This window comes from Thamnophis sirtalis, unplaced genomic scaffold (genome assembly GCF_051295495.1).
Source record: "Thamnophis sirtalis isolate CommonGarterSnake01/CBP01778 unplaced genomic scaffold, rThaSir2_p1.2 scaffold_5, whole genome shotgun sequence".
NCBI classification, from domain to species: domain Eukaryota; kingdom Metazoa; phylum Chordata; class Lepidosauria; order Squamata; family Natricidae; genus Thamnophis; species Thamnophis sirtalis.
In genome coordinates this window covers 108,846,649-108,869,894 of record NW_028261385.1, presented here as the reverse complement: position 1 = coordinate 108,869,894, position 23,246 = coordinate 108,846,649, and the positions used below count along the sequence as shown (strand labels likewise).

Here is a 23,246-nt window from a genome sequence, read left to right as displayed (position 1 = left end):
TGTGTATATGTTTTTTTTTTGTGTGTGTGTGTGTATATATATATATATATATATATATATATATATATATATATATATATATATATATATATATATATATATATATATATATATATATATATATATATATATGTTTTTTTTATAATCTCCCTTTATTTATTTATCAGCACAAATTAAAAAAAATACAAATATAACAAAGGCAACAGTAAAAATATTGGGTTTCTCTCGTGATGGACTCTTGTGATGAGCCGATTGACAGAGAATGGAAGCAGTTAGCTTCCTCCCATAATTGGGGCATACCAGGGGTTGTGACTTTAAATATATATATATATTCATATATATATATTATATATATATATATATATATATTATATATATATATATATATATATATATATATATATATATATATATATATATATATATATATATAACCTTCTATATCTCATCTTCTTATGTGTATATGTTTTTTTTTTGTGTGTGTGTGTGTGTATATATATATATATATATATATATATATATATATATATATATATATATATATATATATATATATATATATATATATATATATATATATATATATATATATATATGTTTTTTTTATAATCTCCCTTTATTTATTTATCAGCACAAATTAAAAAAAATACAAATATAACAAAGGCAACAGTAAAAATATTGGGTTTCTCTCGTGATGGACTCTTGTGATGAGCCGATTGACAGAGAATGGAAGCAGTTAGCTTCCTCCCATAATTGGGGCATACCAGGGGTTGTGACTTTAAATATATATATATATTCATATTTTTATATATATATATATATATATATATATATATATATATATATATATATATATATATATATATATATATATATATATATATATATATATATATATATATATATATATATATATATGAAAAATCATTTAAAATTAGTTTAGTAATTTTATGGAGGAAAGTAAACAATGTAAAAATAATCAAATTAAAAAAAATGCTTGCCCAATCAAAAACAAATGTGTATGATGTTGTCCTAAAGCAATGCAGATATTGTGAACAGGCATAATTAGTAACGAGGGTAATTACTTTGACATCTGCTGGAAGACATATTCTGCTCAGACAGTCCTTCCAGTGATTTCTTAGATGATTGGAGCAATTTTATCCTTTAGAGGACAAAGGAAGCCAAAAGAGGATCAACTATCTTGACTTGTTACAAACCAATAGGGAAAAGGTATCCAAGGAAATAAAAGTGGACTAGCTTGAACATTAGGACAAAATTAACATTTAAGACTGGAGCATTTACTTTAACAGAAACTAAAGCTGAGTGCAATATACAAGCATAAACCCAATTTTTTGGAGTTCGAAAAGTGGGTTTGAATGAATTCAATTATTTTGTAGGTATTTTTCATCACAGGTAATAGGAAAATGACTCTCAAGGTAAAACACTGATCAAATAGGGAGACTACTTATCCAGAGAAGTGGTGAATTTCTCTTCAGAAACATTCAAATATGGTAGTATTACCATATTAGCTGTCAGTGATGCATTAATATGGATTTCAATATTGATCAGGCACTTTGAATAACTACTTTAAATAGCCTCTAAATCAATGGGGAAAAAAGCCCCACTTCCCCTAAATATTGTTTGGCGCCAAAATAATTAAGAAGTGGAGAAAAGAGCTCTCATTTTTTTCAGGTTGCAGTTTTGTCTCATTTTTCCCCATTAGTAATGTCAAAAAGCAGTGAAAATTGATTATTTTGTATTGCTTGGACCTTAATAAAATTTATTTACTTTATTTCAGGGCTGATGAAAAGAGAAGATTTTATTTAAATGCATTACCAAGTTGGAAATCTTCATTAAATTCTTATCCTGCATTAGTATGAGCATATTTGATTTTTACTAATGGGTAAGCATGTCAGTTTTCTGTCAGCAACAAAGAAACTGTCAAGTTTCCGTTTTCATTTATTATGATAGTAACTAGCAGTCCTTTTATCCAGATGGTAATATATAACTGATTTTATATTTCTGCCTGTTTTATGTGCATCCATTTCATGTTAAAAGCACATATAAAAGTGTACAAATAAAAATACGCATCCAAAAAACTGTTTCATGTGCATCCAAAGATGTACAAAATATGGTGAAAGCAAATGAAAACTCTCAGGTGGTCCAGAAAGTGGTGAGAGAAACACCAATAGGTCATAAAAAGTGTTATACTCACACTCAACATAATAAAATTTTGTTTGGTCCAGACAATACCTATCAGTTACCTATACTGGCAACTGATACAACATTTAAGCAATGGCAAAAAGATATTTCCATTTTTTTTGGCAAGACAAGAAAGCAAGAATTAAATACAAACTGCTGCAGGATAATAAAGAAAGAGTGGATTATCAAATATGAAATTGCATTTTGAAGCTTATTGTTTTAGTATTAATAAAAAATGGGTGACTAAGAAATAAGCAGTTGTTGGAATTGGAAGGACATGATTTAAGATTAGGTTGGAATGGCTATTTGTGGTACCATAAAATTAAGGTTAATGTAGACTTTAAAAATAACTTTATTAGACTTGCCATATTGAGAATTTGGAATAGGTATAAGGCAAAATTGTCTTCTAACACCCCTTTATGGTTTTCATCCCAAGAAGCTCATATGAGAAGTGAAATGATATTTAAGCAAAAACAGTTAACATATGATCTGCTAAACTTTTCCCAAGGATAATTTAAATTTAAAACAAGAGAAAATGTCAGAGTTGGAAAGCTTTACATTCCATTGGTTTCTCTATGATGAGTTAACAGAAAGTTTTAAGATTGATAAGAAAAATAATGAATCTGAAAATGGTAAGACTGAATTTGATGTGGAGTTGTCATGATCATATTATTGCTAAGATGTACAAACCTTTATTGAAAATGGATACAGAGGATGACCAAGTTAAAGACTGGGTAAAACATTTTGGATATAATATATAGTTGTATCAATGTATTATCAAGTTGTATATGGAAGAAATGGTTTGCTAGTATATGATGTCAGATAAGCTGCCAAAAACATACAAGGGAATTTTAGATATTTGTTGGAAATGTAATCAAATGGAGGGTACACTTTTAATCTTTGGTGGACATGCAAGAATGCTAGAAAATATTGGGATCACATATATATTCTGATTTAATAGATTTTAAAAATGAATGTAAATAGATTTTTCTTTGTGGTTTAAGAAACAAGCAAGTGGAAACATCTTATGGAATTTTGCTTTTATATATGATAAAAGGAGTCCCATTTACTGTTTTCAATGGGAAGCTAGCTAGGACACTTGTTGTGGTTTAGAAGTGGATCGCAAGCATACAGAAGGTCCAAGGCTCAATTTTGGTCTTCTATCACTCCAAGAAGGTTTGAACATTTCAGCTTCTGGCTAAGCTGTTAGGCTTAAGCAATAAGCTCTCTAAGCAGTTCTTGTTCCTCTTGCCTTCCATACAGTGATCAAAATAGTGTTGACATTTAATCAGCTTTAATTAGTACTAGTCGCATTGCAAGGTTACTCAATGTTTCATAAGCATCTGGATAAATCCTACATAATCCGATTGGGCAGTCATCCACTGAGACAAGTATACTCAGACAAGAAAGGTCACAGCCACAAGTTCATAAGAAACACTCTAGGAGATGGGTGGCAAATTAAGTGAATGACTGTAAGATATACATAAATGATGGAAAACTAGAGCAAATAAGATGAATCTGTGTACCTTGGTAGAAAGTTTACTAAATATGGGAAAGTGGATAGAGAAATTTTACGAAGTGCAAATATAGCAAAGGCTATGGGTAATGGGCAATCTGTGTTGGAGATTGATTGTTCACTGAAAGAAATGAAAATGACTGTGCATAAGAATGGCTTCTGCCTACTTGTTGTACGGAAGTGAAAACTTATGACAGGAGAAGTAAGCACAAATGGGTTACTTAAGTTTTGGTGAGGACTCAAGAAAAAGATTGGAGATTAATCTGTGCTTATGAATGTGGACTGAACACATAAGTGAGTGACTAGTATGAAAGAAGTATATTGAGATTGTTAAGAGTAAAAATGAGGATACAACTGCAAAATAAATATACTGCAGGAGAAGTAGTAAATGAGTCTAGGGCAGGAATGTCAAGCTCTCAACCTGAGGGCCGGATGTGTCATGCGCTCGCCACACCACCCCCATTTTAGCAAAGGGGGGGAAAGTCGTGATACGTCACGTGATGACAATGTGATGATGAAAGTTTGCCCTCCCCCTGGCCTAGGGGAAGGGTTAAGATCGAGGAAGTCATGGTATGAAAGAATTGGGATGTATGTATGTGAATATATTTATATGTGAATATGCTTCATATTCCATCTCCATTTTTAGTGTTTTAAGCATGATCTAGTCTATACATTATGCCATTGATTGTATTTGTTTGCTTCAGAAATACATTTCAAAATGAAAGTCTATGAAAGTATGAACTCTTTTAAAGTCTTTCTAAATGGGAACTAAACACTGTTTCTTTAACAAAAATATTCTATTTTTTTTCCATTTCATTTCAGTATTAGCTCCCTATTCTTCTTCCACATTATCACAATAGACCTTGGCAAACAGATGAACTTTGATTTAAAGATGAATCGGGAGACAGCTCTTTTAAAAATAAAACATTATATAGATTTACAAAGATGAGTGTCTTGAATAAAGCTATGCACAAAAAAATCAATTTGCACATGCAGTTTCTTAGGTGAGAATCAGAAACAGTTTCTGATCCCAGGGACCTGTGAAGGAGAAAGCGAAGAATGGCATTAAAAAGGTATTCTTTATAAATGCTAAAAGATTTATCAAGGGAATAACACAGATTTCAGCTAATATAAACAATGATTGCTCTGAGAAGAAAATGGGTAAAGGAGGGGAGAAATGTAAACAAACACAGTTGTTCCGTGGATTGAAGGCAAAGATGGAAAAAACATCTGTCTTGCTATGAAAAAAGTGACAAAATTTTAGTTACTGTCAGTGGAAAAAATAAGTACAAAACAGGTTTGAAATATTTAACAATTTAAAAGACTATGAAATGTGACATTATTGCACCAGATGACTTATAAAAACTATATTTTGATAAGAAGCCCTGATACATATTCAGTAGGGATCTAGGACAGCTTGCTATCGCCAACTTGTCATGGGCATCTTGCCACAGACATCTCACCCTGGCGAACTCGGCATGGCCAGTTCACCACGGGAAAACTCACTGCAGCCAACGTACCACAGGACAATCCACGTGGGATAACTCAATGCGACAGATGTTGTATACCATTGTTTCTTCCACATTATTTTCATTTTTGTCAATGGAAATAATGTTGAAGAAGGAGTGGCAGATATTGTTTTGAGTTATTCTGTATGGAATTGTCTCAAGGTGAATTGTCTTGTGGCAACTTGGCCACAGCTAAATGGCTGCACTAGGTTGGTTGCGGTGAGATGGCCATGGCGAGCTGATGACAGTGAGTTATTCTATTCCACACAGCACATCAGAAATGAGCTAACTCTACTGATGAAGTCTAGTTCTTCTGTTTTGAATTGAAAACTGTATTTGCAACTCATCATTTCATTTATAACTACTGACATGAAAAACAGTAGCTATTAGGCCTTTTACTCTCTGAATAAAATTCAACATATGAGGAACAGAATGAAGTTGCATTGGTGATTTCACTGAAAAGCCAGATTCCAAAAGTATAGTTCAGTGTCTATAGTGAAATAGGTGGGTTCTAGATGCAAAAGTTTGATAAGATTATGATTTAACTGTACATGATGAGCTGTATTTTCCAGGATCACCTCCAGGAAGTAGGAAAGGGGGCAGTTTTGGGGAGTGCAATACTGCAATGTACGCTTCTGTACATGCATGCACATTCAAAATGTATGAGCATCTTAATGCTCTTTTTGCCATCCTGACGCCTCATTTGCTCTATAAACATTCCTGGTTTCTAGACATCCCTCATAGAAACCTAGCACTTGAACAGGATCAGAGTGTCCTAGGAAACATCCTAGACTGGTTGGTAGCAGTGGCAGCAGCAGCAATGGTGGCGGGAGGGCATAGTTTTGTGCAAGTGGCAGGTGCATGATATGAAATTTCATTTCTGCAAGTGGAAGCTTCATGTGTGAGTGTGCACACCTGCTGCTGGCACAAATGGAGTTTTGCGCGCTCACCTGCCCACCCGCTGCTTACATGGCCGCTGCCTGTTCCCAACAGATCACAGCCGGGGTTTTGGGATCCCTTATTCTAAAGCATCTGATAAATTGACTTTCATGTAAAGAAGGAATTAATTTTTTTCTATCCCAAAAGATGTTGCTATGTGATTCCATTCATACAAAAGCATAGCAGGTGAAAAGTAGACCTCATCTATTTGCATAGAAGAGCCAGAAAATCAAAGCATAGGAACTTCCCAAACTGCTCAGGTTTCACGTAGGATAAGTGCTTTGAAGATTTCTAACATTCTGTATTTCTAGTCTCTGAACTCTCAAGATTCAAAGCTCTTTCTATTTGCCTATTCCTGAGTCAAAGGGAAAGTTTAAGAGAGATGGGTGGTTTCTAAATTTGATAAATAAGATAAAAAATAAAAGTCCATGATGCAAGGCCTAAGATCTCCGTATTCAGACAGTGTATGTTTTGTCAGGGCATTTAGTGTGACTGCTGATAATCCATCAATACAAATATGTATTGGGCAGTGACGTGCGGTGAAGCTTATGGCTGGTGAGGCAAAAAGAAAGAAAGCGGCTTTTGCCCACCCCGCAGCTGTGTCCAAAATAGAGGTGCCCTGCGCCCTGCAGCTATGTCCGACCCAGCTGCGGGGTGCGGGACGCCTCTATGTCAGACAGAAGCGGTGGGGTGCTTTCTTTCGGCTTTTGCCCGCCCCACAGGGCAAACACTTCTACCTTGCAGGCGCCGGAGCCGCAGGCCACCAGGAGTACATCCCGCCCGCAGCAGAAGAGTGCTGGTTCCTGCTTCAGAGGGATGACTTGCTGTGACCCGAAGGGGTGCAAGTTGTAGACCTGCACCACGGCTCCAGCTCGCCCAGGCTCCGCACCCAAAATCAACTGTCTCCTGCATGATCCTCGCCTCGTAGCTGCTGCAAAGGCTACCGCTTCCGCAAAGGGCCCCGCCTCAGGCCGGTCAGCTGGAAGGAGGCATCAGTCGCGCCCCCAATACAGCCACCGCTTCCCACGAAGGCAGTTTCTCTATCGGAGGCTGCTTGAAGCCATTTATACCAGGCGACAGAGCTTAAGGCTGCAGCCTGCAATCGTTTACCTTCTCCCTGAAGGTGATCTAGTTCTAAGCATGGAACAGGATTGCACGCTTCTGTCTCCACAAGAAAGAGGAGTTGCCAGCGCAATCTTGCTGTCTGCCATTGAAATCGTTCTCCCACTTCTAAAAGTTACTTTAGTTGGGATTAGGGATTGCCCTTATTTAACAATGAATGGAAAGGCACTTTAGATGTGGATAGCCACTTCTGTCTGACATAGAGGCACCCTGCACCTCGCAGTTGGGTCGGACATAGCTGCAGGGCGCGGGGCGCCTCTATGTCAGACAGAAGCGGCAGGGCACTTTTTTTTGGCGGGGCGAGCAAAAGCCTCTTTCTTGACAGCAGGCAAAAGGAGCTTTCAAGAAAGAGGCTTTTGGCCACTCGCCATAGACACGAGATGCGGGGAGTAGTCGGGCGGGGGGTGGGTGGGCTGGCTGGCTGGGGAGGCCATGATGAAAATGTGAAAATGTAAAAAGAAAAAGGCAAGAGCTGCTGAAGCTAGACTGGGTCAGCTGCTGCCAGAGTCCCCAATGGATGACTCTGCTTAACTGTTTAAAAAAAGCCTCTGCAGGAGGAGGCGAAAGAACCACGTGCCTCCTCCACATAAGGAATTTTTCACCTTTTAACCCTTGCTTAAGTCTGCTCAAGTGATCATAAAGATAGACTAAAGGAGGCACGTGGTTCTCTCGCCTCCTCCTGCAGTTAGCACTAAGCAGAGTCATCCACTGTGACTCTGGCAGCAACTACCTCAGCCTTTTTCCTTTTATTTTTTTCTTTCTTTTCATGATGACAATGGTGAGGCCCTGCCTCCCCTGACTGCACGTCCCTGGTATTGGGGGTCCCTTGGAAGAAGAGGCCTGACAGGAGATCTTAAATTATCCCCTCAAATCTACTGGTTTTGGTATTTATCTTTCTCCTGACAGCTTTGTAACATTTTTGGGTGTGCAAAAACTGGCTGTTCTGTGAGGTACTGGAGACTGTGGAAGGCTATGTCAAGTGTGAAAATGAGTGATTCTACAATCTTGTGATGCTCTGGAAGTTGCTGTTATATCCTGTTATGATACTGGCAGAGTAGATATAAGGAAAAAGTTGGCATCTAGCAAGTTACTTCTCTAGAAACTTTTAAAGACATTAATTGCTTCCTCAAGAGCAAACAATCATTAAAAATATTTTTCTTTTTAAGAAACAGACTTGACACTGAGCGAAATCCTATCTTTCCCAGTGCAGTATTCTGTTCAAGGAGAGAACAGATTGTTTTAGTTATTTATGATCAATCATTTGAAGGTGAAAAGATCATAGTATTTAAACACCCTGAACAATAGGAGGTTGCTGTATTTGAGAGGGATGGTGGTGGTGGTGGTTGCCTTTTTAATTTTTGTGGGCTTGTTATTTCAGGGTTGGCAGCAAGCAGTGTAAAGAAGAAAGGAATAGATTCTTAGTTACCATGGCAACAAACAAGGAATTCAAGGCCATAAATTGATCTAGGATACCAATCTGTTTGTCACCAAAGCGACTCTCCCTTTAGCTAACACTATTGTTTGAGTTGAAAAACCTATACTGATCTCCAGTGCTTCATACAGTTGAAGAATTTAGTTCTAATCTTTAAAGCACTAGATGATTCATTGTCTAACCAACTGAGGAACAGATTAATACGAATTTCTCACACTAACTTCAGCAAAAGAAATCCTCTTAATATTTGGGAGCACAACACAGCACAATTATGTTTGTTGACATACAGAAGAGAACATTTTCTTGCATTGTCCCTAAGCTATGGAATAAAAATAAAAACTCCCCATTACTCTGCCTTGAGGAAAAATGCTCAAGACCTTAGATTTGTACAAAATATCAGATTAAGTTAAAATGAGGCTGGGTAGTTGAGTCAATCTTATTATGAGAACCCATGTTTGCCTCTGAATGTTGTATACAGTTTATTATCATATTAATAAAGATGAATTCATTCAGACAGGACATTTTAAGCGAATGCAATTTAGTGTGTTACCCAGTATTTGAACTGGATTAAGTTGATTTGAACTTTTTGTAAAACAGCACTTAAACCATTTTAAAAGGTCTTATTACTCTCTTGGCAACTCTGTTGGTCAAATGGCTCAGTATAAATTGAGAGACAGATAGACCAACCATATATATTTTGGGCATTGTTTATTGTGGGAATGATGTAACCTCTTTTAGTAGTAAAATGGGCATGACCCAAACTCCATTTACATATCTATTCATTCACTTTCCAACTCAGATATACTCCCTTCATTCATTAATTACCATATTTTTCAGAGTATAAGATGCACTTCTCCACCTTAAAACGGGTGAAAATTTGGGAGTGTCTTATATATTGAATGCAGTCAAAAACGCAAGGCATGGAGGAGGCGATGGTCTGTGGCAAACCCTGCAGCCTGGAACAGCTGATTGGGGGTATTCCGGGAGGCTGATCCACCTGCCAATCAGCTGCTCATGCTGAATAAGGCTGCTATTTGCTACAAGGAGGTGTCAGAGTTTGCAGCAGCAATCACATTCAGAAAGCACACATAAGTAACTGATTCAGCGGGATTCAGGATTTATATATAATATAACACATTAAGTAAATATACAATACCAAAAACAGGTTCTCCAACATGGTAGTTCAGCAGAGGAGAGAAGTTTCACTTTCAGTTTTAGTTTCAGATATCAGCCCAGCATGCAGCATTAGTACAGAACAAGCCACACCCAGGCTCCTTGCTGTCTCCTTCCTTGTTGCTCACACAGCAAATACTGTTTGTTTCCAAACAGCCTTCAACTCTCTCTCACACTGACAGGACGCTAGCCACATAAATACCATGGATGCTGGTAGGAGAGGCAGAATATTTTTTTTCTTATTTTCCTCCCACAAAACTAAGGTGTCTTATACTCCAGTGCATTTTATAGTCCGAAAAATATGGCAACTTTCAAACACTTTCCTTTTATCCAAAATGACTCTACTCTGAGATTCTTCAAATACTTTTTCTTGTAGCAATAGCATTGTTCTTCTAACAATTTAATCCTATGCACAGCTGCTATTGATTTAGAAATAAAATCTATAAAATCAGTGGAGCTTATTTGCAGCCTAAAAATGTTTCAGATATTACCCATTTAAGAAACATTTCATTTTAAGAAATATTCTCAAATATTATTAGATAGATGAAGAATACATTGTAAACTGAAAGCCAGTTATCAAGTATCAAAATCCTATAAGTGTGATGGAATAAATGCAAAGTTGTTCAAACATTAATGTTTGAAATTGTTTTACACTGAAAGAAGATATGAGAGGATTGTTCTGAGAGTAATTACAGAAGAGATGTGCAGAAATGATATTTTCATACATGTCACAACAAAAATATAGATGTTGTTAATAATTAAGCAATAATTAAACTACAATAATTAATTAATAATTAAACTACAAATTCATGCTAAGTACTGCAGAAGTTCCCATCTCTTTATATAAGAAAAAGAGTGCTGAAACAGACCAAAATGTTATTTTTATCTCTCAAGTAATTTTCAACACAGGTAGTCTACACCAGTGTTTTTCAACCTTTTTTGTGCAAAGACACACTTTTTTCATGAAAAAAATCACGAGGCACACCACCATTAGAAAATGTTAAAAAAAATTAACTCTGTGCCTATATTGACTATAGGCAGGTGTTTTTCCCACGGCACACCTTACACTATGTCACGGCACACTAGTGTGCCGCGGCACAGTGGTTGAAAAACACTGGTCTACACTTAGCAACTACCTCTTGTAGCAACTGTTTGTAGTTAAGGACAATGATGAAAAAGTAACTCTGTGACCAGTCCTCACATTTATGAGCTTCACAGGTCTGTAAATCACAGGAAAGCTGAAGGAAGAGTGTAATCCCAATTGTGGTGCTAAACTAGGACTACCTGTATTGACCAGTGAAATATCTGGGGATCCCAAAAGAAAATATGGAAACAATCTTCTTCGCTTGTTCTCTTTCAAAAATTGGAATGTTGGAATACAGGTAGTTCTCAGTTTATAACCAGGACTGGAATATCGGTTGTAAATCCCTGCGGTTGTAGGTTGAATCACCATTGACCAGATCAAATTTTATGACCATTTTTAAAATGGTCATAAAGTGAGTCACTGTGGTCATTAAGCAAATCGCATGGTCATTAAGAAAAACATGCTGTCATTAGTTTGAATCAACTTTCCTTCATGGTGGTTTTTGTAAGAAACCAGCAAAAAAAGCAAATTGTGATCAGGTGACTGTGGAACACTGCAAATGGACATAAATGTGAGCCAACTGCCAAACATCCAAGTTGCAATCAAGTGACTGAAATGGGGTGTGTGCGACATTTGTGACAGTCAGAAGTGCATTACAAGCCGTAAGAGTAGTAACTTTGGACTGTCTTTATACAAACGGTCGTAAATCAAAGAGTACCTGTATACTGCTTCAGAACTTAAGATTCCATTGACTTTTCATAAGGCTATAATTACTGTGAAATAAATAAAAATATTGGGGATGGGGAAATGGAACTAGATGGCTTTCTGATGAGAACCACAATTCTACATTGGTCAGCTTCTTTACTATACACCATTGCTCAGTTTGTCGGAAGCCACATATGAGCATGAAATAACCCAAAAAATTGAATGTTAACAATTATAGCCATTTGGTGTTCAGATCAGTAACAAACGACTAACAATAATAGCAACTACAATAGTAAAATAATACATACTGTAAGGGACACATTCATATTGCACTTCCAAGTACTTGTATGTTCCTGGACAAGGATCAGGAAAGACATCTGGGCCAGCAACCACTGCACATTGGGTCCGGTTGCTACACCTGAAAAATGAAAATAAAAATGAGAATAAAAATTGGAGTAACATAGCTAATGATTCCAAAGCAGAGGTGGGTTCCTCCCTCTACGGTCTGGTACGTCAGAAGAAATAGTGAAAATCTGGCGTATCGGATAGGACCGGTAGTAATAATGATGGTTTGGCCATGCCCCCAAACCTGTACTCCCATCAGAAGCATCGTCAAAAGGGTTTTTTAAAAAGTTTTTCCCCCCTGCCGGTTCAGGTAAGGGGGGAAAAAAGCTTTAAAAAGTAAAAGAGAGAGAGAAAAAGAGAGGGAGGGAGGAAGGGAGAGAGGGAGGAAGGAAGGGAAGGGAGAAAGAAAGAAAAAGAAAGAAAGATGGAAGGAAACTCATTTTTCAGTCAGGAGATTCAGCAAAGGAGAAAAACAAATGCTGTCGCTTTAAATCGGAACTGAGCATGCCTAGCTGTGGTTTTCTGGGAGTTGAAGTCCACAAGTCATAAAGCTGCAAACTTTGGAGTCCTGATTTAAATTGAAAAGCTGCTCGGAAGGTAGTTTGCAAAGTGACATTCAGCAGTTATTTGGGGTGGGTGGGGTGTTGCTTCCCACAGAGGGAAGAGAGAAAGAAAGAAAGAAAGAAAGAAAGAAAGAAAGAAAGAAAGAAAGAAAGAAAGAAAGAAAGAAAGAAAGAAGGAAGGAAGGAAGGAAGGAAGAAAGGAAGAACAGCACAGCAATTTAGGGCTAGAAGGCTACTCAGAGGTCATCTAGTCCAGTGGTGGGTTCCGGATCCAGCATCCTCCATATTAATGTGTGTAGCGCGTGCACACATGTGTGCAGCGTGCTCACGAGTCTTACTGTCCAGCGACGCCTCTAGAAGCCTCCATGAGCCTCCGCAACACTCCAGCTGCTCAGTGGAGCGTCGTGCAGGTGCTGTATGTGCCGTGCATGTACGCGGAAGCGCTGAAGAGCTTAAAGACAGGTAAGGAGCATGGGTGGGTGGGTGGACCCTCCAGAGCATTGTACCGGAACAGTACCTGGTGCTCTGGGCAGGCTTCGGTTGACCCATACAGGGGCATACCACCTGCAACCTACCACTGATCTAGTCCAACCCCCTGCTGCAGCAGGAAACCTTACATTGTCTGGATTATTTTGGTGCCTCTAACATAGAGGAAAATTGCCAGAAAGGAGAAGAAGTTTACTAGGACAAAGCTGCCATGCAGAGGAAGGCACAGATAGTCCTTGACTTATGACTACAATTGAGCCCAACATTTTGGTTGTTAAGCAAGAGCGTTGTTAAGTGAGCTTCACCACATTTTATCCAATCTATGTCATCTCCTGGTGAGTGACATCAAGTTGGCCATGCCCACCCTGTCACATGACTGCCAAGCCACGCCTACAAAATAGGTAGTAAAAACTTTTGAAACCCACCCCTGTTCCAAAGCCTGGGCAACGTTCAGGCTAATATTTCATTTAATTCAAACATATTATGACTACAGTATTTTAGAAAGATCTAGCCTTTTTGAAGACAAGCTTAATTCTTGGTGACTTCAGACATGTACCCCTGGATTTTTCTTGGCAGTAATACTGCTATCTGTTAAAAGGAGACAATCATCCAATTTAACTCTGTAAATTTGCTTGGTCAGTCAGTCATTCTGTCTGTCTGTTTGAATATATTTTATATAGCTATAGCTACCTCTCTATCTATTTATCAACCAACCAACCAAACAACCATCCATCCAAGTTGCCTGATACCTTAAGGATGTACCACAATAATAAAAAAAGAATCAATATAATAATTTATTTCTAGAACAGGAAATTGCTTCTATTGTACTGCATTTAAACAATTATTTATCCCAAAGATACTTTTTTTTCAAGAGACAACTGGACTTTCTTTCCAACTGGACTTTCTGGAAAGAAAGTCCAGTTGCTTCTTGAAAAAAAGGACCTTTGGGACAACCATGACCCGGATTAGAATCTCCATAGAGAAACAATTATTTAGTCTTCTAGTAAAAGTACCTATACTGATAGCAAAAAGTTTAACTTAAAACAAAATTCAAATGTGCTGTTTTAAAGACAATAGATAGATACTACGTTTCCCCGAAAATATGACAGGGTCTTATATTTTTTGACCCATGAAATATGGCCTTGGGCTTATTAAAGGGGAGGGCTTATTGTTTTTGGGTTGTCGGGCGGATGCTCCCTTGCGGGGGTTTTTTTTTGCGGCTTTCAAAGCACAGAGGATGGATGCCACTCTGGGAGTACGCTCTATGGTTGTGGGCTGCAGAGTGTACAACCATAGAGCCTACTCCCAGAGCGGCATCCATCCTCTATTGCTCCTTCCAAAGCACGGGGATAGGATACCGCTCTGGGAGTATGCTCTATGGTTATACACTACCATAGAGCGTATTTCCAGAGCAGCATCCACCCTCCATGCTTTGAAAGCCACAAAAAAACAAAAACAAAAACAAACAAACAAACAAACAACCCAAGCGGCGGGCAGCACCAGCAGCAGAGATGCCCTGCCTCTGCAGGTACTGTAGAATTAGCCAACGGCATCGTGAGCCTGCAAGTCGCGTGAGTGGGGAGCGGAAAAGCCTCTCATGCAACCCCCCTCTCCAGCCATGCAGAGCCCTATTCTCTCACCTAGGGGCATTCCAAAGGCGCTGAGCCATGGGAGGCAGAGGGTGGCGAACAGGCACTCGCGTTGCTTGGTGCCTTCTGGGTACCGCTAGGTCAGTCAGCGGTGCTGTGCCTGGTTGGAAAGGGGGGTTGCCTGATGGCTGCTCATGAGCGTGGTCACCTCATGGCTACTGTTTTGCTGCTGCGACAGCACTAGCAAGAGAGCAGCTGCCCAGCAACCCCCTCTCTTCAGCTGGGAACAGCGATACTGACCGACCTAGCGGTACCCCGAAAGCACCAAGCAATTTGGGATTGCACGCTTCTGTCTCCACAAGAAAGAGGTGTTGCCAGCGCAATCTTGCTGTCTGCCATTGAAATCGTTCTCCCACTTCTAAAAGTTACTTTAGTTGGGATCAGGGATTGCCCTTATTTAACAATGAATGGAAAGGCACTTTAGATGTGCATAGCCACTTCTGTCTGACATAGAGGCGCCCTGCACCTCGCAGTTGGGTCGGACATAGCTGCAGGGCGCGGGGCGCCTCTATGTCAGACAGAAGCGTTTTTTCGGCTTTTGCCCTGCGGGGCGAGCAAAAGCCTCTTTCTTGACAGCAGGCAAAAGGAGCTTTCAAGAAAGAGGCTTTTGGCTGCTTGCCATAGACACGAGACGCGGGGAGTAGTCGGGCGGGGGGTGGGTGGGCTGGCTGGCTGGTGAGGCCATGATGAAAATGTGAAAATGTAAAAAGAAAAAGGCAAGAGCTGCTGAAGCTAGGCTGGGTTAGCTGCTGCCAGAGTCCCCAATGGACCTAGCGGTACCCCGAGAGCACCAAGCAACGCAAGCGCCTTTGCCACCCACCTCATTCCCGCAGCTTGGCGCATTCGGGATACCACTAGGTCGGTGAGCAGTGCTCTGCCTGGCCAGAGGGGGGGATTGTCCAGGGGCTTATTTTCAGGGGTGGGTTTATATTTTTGCCCACGCAAAAAATGTGGCAAGGCTTTAGTTTCAGGACAGGTCGTATTTTTGGGGAAACACGGTAGATAGATAGATAGATAGATAGATAGATAGATAGATAGATAGATAGATAGATAGATAGATAGATAGATAGATAGATAACTAAGAAAGATAATTAGAGCTGTATAAAATATATTCGAATACCAATTCAGAAAGCTGAAAACTAATAAACAAAAATACAAGTCATTATTTTGTGCCTGAAAACAGAGCTGTAGATGGAATCAAGATATTCAGGGCATTAATAGTTATGCTTCAGCTCATACTAGCAATCAATAAGTTGGAATAAAAATAATAAAGGTGACTAGTTGGCTTTGCACTCAAAGTGGGAGTATAATTCTTGGTTTCCAAGCTTCTAACTTGATGCCTTAACTACTACACCAAAGTGGCTTTCTACTAACCTAAAGTGTATCCTAGAGCAGCGGTCCCAATCTTTTCACTTAATTCACAATTCACTTAACAGCTGCCTTGCTTAGCAACAGAAATTTGTGGCTCCATTGTGATTGTAAGTGGAGGGCTACCTGCATTTGAAGAATTGTTACGTCCCCTGCAAAAACAAGTATTTTAATATCTCAATGCAACTTCATTTTGAAGTTACTTTTTTCGTGACCCGTCAAAAGCGCAGACGGCAAAAGCGCGATCGACAAAATCGCGCCTTTGACGTCATCACAGCGCGACGAAAAAGATCGAAAAATTCAAATAAAAATTAATAAAAATTAAATTAAAGCAAGCCGATTCACATAAAGGTAAGGGTTAGGGTTAGGGTTAGGGTTAGGGTTAGGTTAAGGGTTAGGGTTAGCTTTAGAGCGTTAGCGTTAGCGTTAGGGTTAGGATAAGGGTTAGCGTTAGGTTTTTCGTTACTTTAACGGTTAGGTTTAGGGTTAGGGTTAGGGTTAGGTTAAGAGTTAGGTTTAGGGTTAGGTTTAGGGTTAGGTTTGGGGGGCTTAGGGTAAGGTTTTCGCTTTATTTTTACATTTTTCGATCTTTTTCGTCGCGCTGTGATGACGTCACAGCGCGCTTTTGTCGAGCGCGATTTTGTCCTACGCGCTTTTGTGGTGGAACCACTTTTTTTTAAAAAAAATAGTGTTTATACCCTAGTTATTATATGGCACCCTGATTATTAAATGTCTATAAATTATGGTTAAGTACATTTTTATATGGAGTATCTCTCTGTATTTCATAGTTTTTATTAAGTTTTCACCATAGTTTATGGACTCAAAATGCGTAATTCCTTTTTTATTTTTCTGCTAATTGCCAATCTTATAAACATTTACTACTATTTCTATAACAGTTACCTAACATATATTTTCTCTCATATAAAGTCCTTATTTACTAACATGTTTTGAAATAGTAACAACTCCACAAACAAATCTCTCTCTCAACATATCCTAGGCAACATTTCCAAAAAATGTGATAAAAGTTATATCAGTAAAGTTTTTTTGATCAACTGTAATACTATTTTTCTTTCTTTCTCTGTCAAGGAATTTAAAATATTTCACTATTCTAGTTGCTTTTGAATTAATTTGCATAGATAAGAACATAAGTATCTCAGCAACATAGGTCTCAGGGAATGTAAAAAAGTATAAGTTTAACTAAAACACAAATATAAATGTTTCCCTTTCCTTCTCCATATATTAGTTATTTCATCTGCCAGAAAGCTGACCCTATTATGCCATATGTTATTGCCAGTCCCCTATTTCAGTTCTTCAGTTTTTCCAAAAAACAACATAATAAGTTTTTATTTTCTCTTTGATGTACAGTTACAGTTTATATTATATTTTCTATTGTGCCAGAAAAGAAGAAGCATTTTGTTTATCTGTAATATGAACAAAGAATCTGTTTATTTGCTTAGAATCTGAAAGGTATAATAAACAGGCAATTCAAGAGATTTGCCAAGTTATTTATTTATTTATTGGAATGTATTAGTAGTGGTATTTTTTATCATAATTTAGGATTATTCCTGTTAAAATCAGTGTATTTAACCAATATATGAAGAAAACACACCACAATAGTAATGGGGGACTTTAACTACCCTGACATCAATTGGGAGACACTCTGCAACAAGTGGGGGATCGAACAGATTCCTGACTCACCTAGCTGACAACTTCATCACCCAAAAGATTGAGAAGGCAACTATGGAGCAGCTAGACCTTATTGTTACCAATAGCAAAGAAGTGATAGAGGGAATTGAATTTGCAGGAATTTTAAGGGAGAGTAATCATGTAGAATTCAATATAAAACTGTCACAAGCAACAGAACGTAATCAAACCAGTGTCTTAAGACTTTAAGAGAGTATTTTAACAAAATCAGAGAGAACATAGGAAGGATTCCATGGATGAAAACCTTAAAGGGAAAATCAACTCAAGAAACTTGGCAAACTCTAAAAAATACAATTATAGTCTAATCCAGTTGAATACCACTAACAAAGGAAACCAAGAAAAAAACCAGCATGGTAGTACAAAGAACTCTCAAACCAACTGAGAGGAAAAAATGGATAAGTACAAAAGTACAAAAAAATGGAAAGGGATTCATAACTAAGGCAGAATGCCCACAAATAGCCTGAACCTGCAAACTAAGGAAAGCTAAGGCTTTGAACCAAGTAAGACTTGCAACAAATGTTAAAACAATAAAAACAGTTTCTTTCACCAAAATAAAAAAAAAACAAGACAAAAGTCAAAGATAGGTCCACTAATTGGAGAAGATGGCAAAGAAATAACAGGCGGTAGAGAGAAAACAGAACTGCTTAATTCATACTTTGCATCTGTCTTCACACACACACAAAGAAAACAATATTCAATTCACCAAAAGCCGAACTGTAAATGACAGGTTAGGATGAAAATTAACTATGCAAAAATAAGGCAAGAGAACACCTGTTATCTCTAGATGGGTCCTGTTGGATTACATCCCAGGGTAGGTGTGATTTCAGAACTATTGAAACATATCTTTCAAAGTTCTTGGAACAAAGGGGTGCTACCTGTGGAGTGTAAAAGAGCTGATGTAGTTCTCATCTTCAAAAGGGGAAAAACAAATTCAGGAAATTACAGACCAATCAGTCTGACATCAATACATGGGAAGATTTTGGAAGAGATAACCAAGCAACAAATCTGCAAACACCTACAAGCAAACAAAGTTATAACCAGTAACCAATACGGGTTCGTGTAACACAGATCATACCAAATGAAACTTATTACATTCTTTGGCAAAATGACTAAATCAGTGGATCAGTGAAATGTTGTGGACATAGATACTTAGATTTTGGTAAAGCATTTGATAAAATAGGCCACAACCTATTTCTTGGCAAGCTAGAAAAATGTGAAATAGACAACACTACCACCAACTGGCTGACAAATCGTACTCAATATGTAGTCCTCAATGTAACTATATCTACATGGAGGGAAGTTTAAGTTTTATTTTATTTATATGCTGCCCTATTCCCTAAAAGGGACTCAGGGCGGCGAACAACTTAAACGGGAAGGGGAACATACAAGTACAAAAACAGACATTTAAAATGACCAACAACCACACCTGTCGAGAGGGGAAGGGAGCTTATCAACCCCAGGCCTGCCGATACAGCCAGGTTTTAACGGCTTTTAGGAAAGCAGGGAGAGAGGTAAGGGTCCGAATCTCCACGGGGAGTTCGTTCCAAAGGGCCGGAGCTGCAACAGAGAAGGCCCTCCCCCGGGTTGTAGCCAGATGGCATTGGCTGGTGGATGGAACCTGGAGGAGGCCGACCCTGTGCGATCTAATGGGTCTTTGGGAGGTAATTGGCAGCAGGCGGTCTCTCAAGTACCCAGGTCCAATACCATGAAGGGCTTTATAAGTAATAACTAGCACCTTGAAGCGTATCCGGAGACCGATTGGAAGCCAGTGCAGCTCGAAGTAAACAGTGGGGTGCCCTGAGGTTCTGTTTTGGGCCCAATACTCTTCAATATCTTCATAAACTAGATGAGGAATAGAAGAGGAACTCATCAAATTTGCAGTTGACACTAAACTGGGAGGAATAACCAACACACCAGAAGACAAGCTCAAGACCCAGAAAGATCTTGACAAATTTGAATACTGGGCCCTATCTAAAAAATGAAATTTAACATAGATAAAAGTATGGTGTTACACTTAGGCAAGAAAGACCAACTGCATAGCCACAGGATAAGTGAATCACTTAAGCCAAGGCAATCCTAAGCTGCATTAATAGAGGGATAGAATCAAGATCACGTGAAGTTCTAGTACCAGTTTTACAAAGTCTTAATAAGATCACACTTGGAATACTGCATCCAGTTTTGATCACCACAACATAAAAAAGATGTTGAGACTCTGAAAAGAGTGCAGAGAACAGCAAAAAAGAATGATTAGGGGGCTGGAGGCTAAAACATATGAAAAACAATTACAGGAATTGGGTATGTCTAGACTCGTGATGGCAAACCTATAGCACACGTGCCAGAGGTGGCACACAGTGCCCTCTTCGATGGCATGTGAGCCATCACTTCAGTTTAGCTCCACCATGCATGTGCACGTGCCTCTTGCCAGCCAGCTGGTTTTTGGGTCTCTGTCATGCATGCAGGTGGGGGGGGGGTTGCACGTACATGTGTGGGGGTGGGGTGTGTGCTGAGGGCTTCACCCATGCATGCACGGGTATGGGGGGCATCTGCATGTGTGGTGGGAGTGCATGCACATGTTTGGGGGATGCATGCATTTTTGGAGTTTGGGCACACGCTTTGGGCACTCAGTCCAGAAAAGGTTTGCCATCACTGGTCTAGTCTAATGAAAAGAAGGAATAGGGTGACATGATAGCAGGGTTCCAATATTTGATCCTACAAAGACAAGGGGATCAAGCTATTTTCTAAAGCACCAAAAGACAAGAGGAGATACAATGGATGGAAAGTAACCAGAGAGAGAAACAACCTAGAACTAAGGAGAAATTTCCTAACAGTGAAAGCTGATCAGTGGAACAGCTTATTTTCAGAAGTTTTGGATGCTGCATCACTTGAGACTTTCAAAAAGAGAGTGGACAATAATTTTCCTGAAATGTTATAGGGCCGTGATGGCGAACCTATGGCATGCATGCCAGAGGTGGCACGCGGAGCCATTTGACAGGGCACATGAGACATTACCCTGTCAGCTCCACCGCACTGACTTCTGCCTCCTTTTGAGGCCTCTGGAGCGTGAAAAACCAGTTTGCTTATAGGGTCGTTTTTTGCCTCCCCCCACCCCCGAAGCCTTCAGGAAAGCCTCCTGAGGGCTCCTGAATGCTTTGGATGGCTAAGACCGGCCCTACAAGTAACCCGGAAGTGACTTCCAGTTTGCTTGTAGGGTTGTTTTTTGCCCTCCGGAGCCTTCAAGGAAGCCTCCTGGAGAGGCGGGGTGTGGGAAGGCTGCTTTCACCCTCCCCAAGCTCCTATAAAGCCTCTGGGGCCTGGGAAGGGCGAAAAAAGCATGCCAAAAATTGGGGGGGGGGGCACTGGTCATGTGCGCATGCGTGCTGTGGTTGTGTGCATAGCATTATGGGTGTGGCATGCCCACACCTGACCCCCTGCGTTCCCCCCACTTTTGGCACATGAGCCAAAAAAGGTTTGCCATCACTGGTATAGGCTCTTCTGCTTGAGCAGGCGATTGGACTAAAAAACCCCAAGGGCCCTTCCAACTCTATTATTCTATGTTTTAAGACATCTATAGTACTGAAAAACAGAATTTATTTATTTTTATGAATTATACTCTGCCATCCAGTAAACCTTCAATTCCATTGAGATGCTCCAACTCTATCCTGAATTAAGGTATTCCAAAGTCATAAAAAAGGAGGTTTTTAATATTCATTTCCATAGGATATTCAAGGAAAGAGTGAACTATGTTAAATTTAATTGGTTTGACACCTAACTTGCACTGACTGCAATGTTTTACTATCTGGCTTTTCTAACAAGATGTTCTACAGTCAGAGTGGTAAAAAGATTATTTTCTGCTAGATTACTTTCCACTGCTTCTTTTTCATGGTACTTGAGAGATGAGTCATAATTGTCTTATGATACTAATGTAGTCACAACAGTCTTACGACACTAATGCATTCCAGGGTTCTTTTTATTTTTTATCAAATTTGTTTTCAATAGGCAACTCATCTGAGTTTTAGTTTTAGGAGAAACATATATTTCTATATTAATTTCATTCCTTTAGCAGACTAAACAATAAAACTAGTAAAATTTTCTATATGTATTAAGTAGAACTTCTAAACATTTAAGCATTGATAGCATGTTTGGCTCTGCAACCAAACAAGGCAGACACAGACTTCAACAAATAATTAGAACTGCAGAAAAAACAATTGCTACCAACTTGCCTTCCATTGAGGACCTGTACACTGCACAAGTCAAAAAGGGGGCTATGAAAATATTTACAGACCCTCACATTCTGGACATAAATTGTTTCATCTTCTACCCTTAAAATGATGCTATAGGGCTGGGATGGTGAACCTATGGCATGCATGCCACATGTGGCATGCGGAGCCATTTGTCAGGGCACGCAAGTTATTGCCCTGTCAGCTGGCCAGCACGCAGGTGCGTGCTGGCAAGCTGAGCTCAGCCTTTTTTAAAAGCCATTTTTCGCCCTCCCCAGGGCTCCAGAGGCTTTACAGGATCCTGGGGAGGGCGAAAACAGCCTATCCTGCTCCCCAGAGGGCCTCTGGAGGCTTCAGGAGCTTTCCTGAAGCCTCCAGAGTGCAAAAAAATGGCCCTAAAGGCAAACCGGAAGTTTGGGAACGGACTTCCGGTTTGCTTGTAGGGCCAGTTTAAGCCCTCCGGAGCCTTCAGGGGCCTTCCGGAGGCTTCCCTGAAGGCTCCAGAGGACTAAAAACAGTCCTACGAGCAAACCGGAAGTGACTTCCAGTTTGCTCGTAGGGTCCTTTCTTGACCTCCAAAGGCTTCAGGGAAACCCCAGGAAGGCCTCTGAAGGCTCCCGAGGGCTTAAACTGGCCCGACAAGCAAACCGGAACTCCAGCTCTCAGGCTCTTATAAAGCCTCTTGAGCCTGGGGAGGGCGAAAAAAGCATGCAAAAAATGGGGGGGGGGACGCCTGTCATGCACGCATGCGCATGGGGGTGTCGCACATTGCATTATGGGTGCAGCATGCCTGTGCACACACACCCCCTGCGCTCTCCCCGCTTATGGCACGTGAGTCAAAAAAGGTTCGCCATTGCTGCTATAGGGCACTGCACACCAGGAACACTAGACACAAGGATAGTTTTCCCCCTTGGGACTTTTCCTGAATCCCTTGCTCACAACTCGACTGAAGCCCTAGTGGAAGCCTGGGATAGGGTGGCCACTTGGGCTTTGGATCGTGTTGTGCCTTTGCAGCCTCTGAGCCGGTGTCGATCCCGGGTAGCTCTCTGATTTACCGAGGAGCTCCGAGAGATGAAACGATGGAAAAGATGCCTAGAGAATGGTTGGAGGGCCAGCCGGTTCAAATCTAATTGAACACTAGTAAGCATGTTATTGGTCCTTCTGAATCAAGTATGTTTTTCCAGTTGTCAACCATTCATCAATTTGACCATTTTGTAAAATTTCATTCAGTTG

General features: G+C 39.6%; 1 protein-coding gene and 1 long non-coding RNA gene across 21 annotated transcripts in view; one reads left to right on the top strand and one right to left on the bottom strand.

Moving 5' to 3' along the window:
- ADGRL3 (adhesion G protein-coupled receptor L3) overlaps window positions 1–23,246 on the bottom strand; it is a 540,567-nt gene that overhangs the window by 269,735 nt on the left and 247,586 nt on the right. For all 20 annotated transcript variants that reach the window (XM_087716492.1, XM_087716493.1, XM_087716494.1 and 17 more), the window contains exon 6: window positions 11,990–12,099. In XM_087716492.1, the coding sequence (XP_087572618.1) occupies window positions 11,990–12,099 (110 nt within the window). The remainder of the gene's footprint in view (window positions 1–11,989; window positions 12,100–23,246) is intronic.
- LOC148045540 (uncharacterized) overlaps window positions 1–23,246 on the top strand; it is a 99,812-nt gene that overhangs the window by 41,891 nt on the left and 34,675 nt on the right. The window contains exon 2 of the long non-coding RNA XR_015696782.1: window positions 1,799–1,903. This is a non-coding gene — a long non-coding RNA (uncharacterized LOC148045540). The remainder of the gene's footprint in view (window positions 1–1,798; window positions 1,904–23,246) is intronic.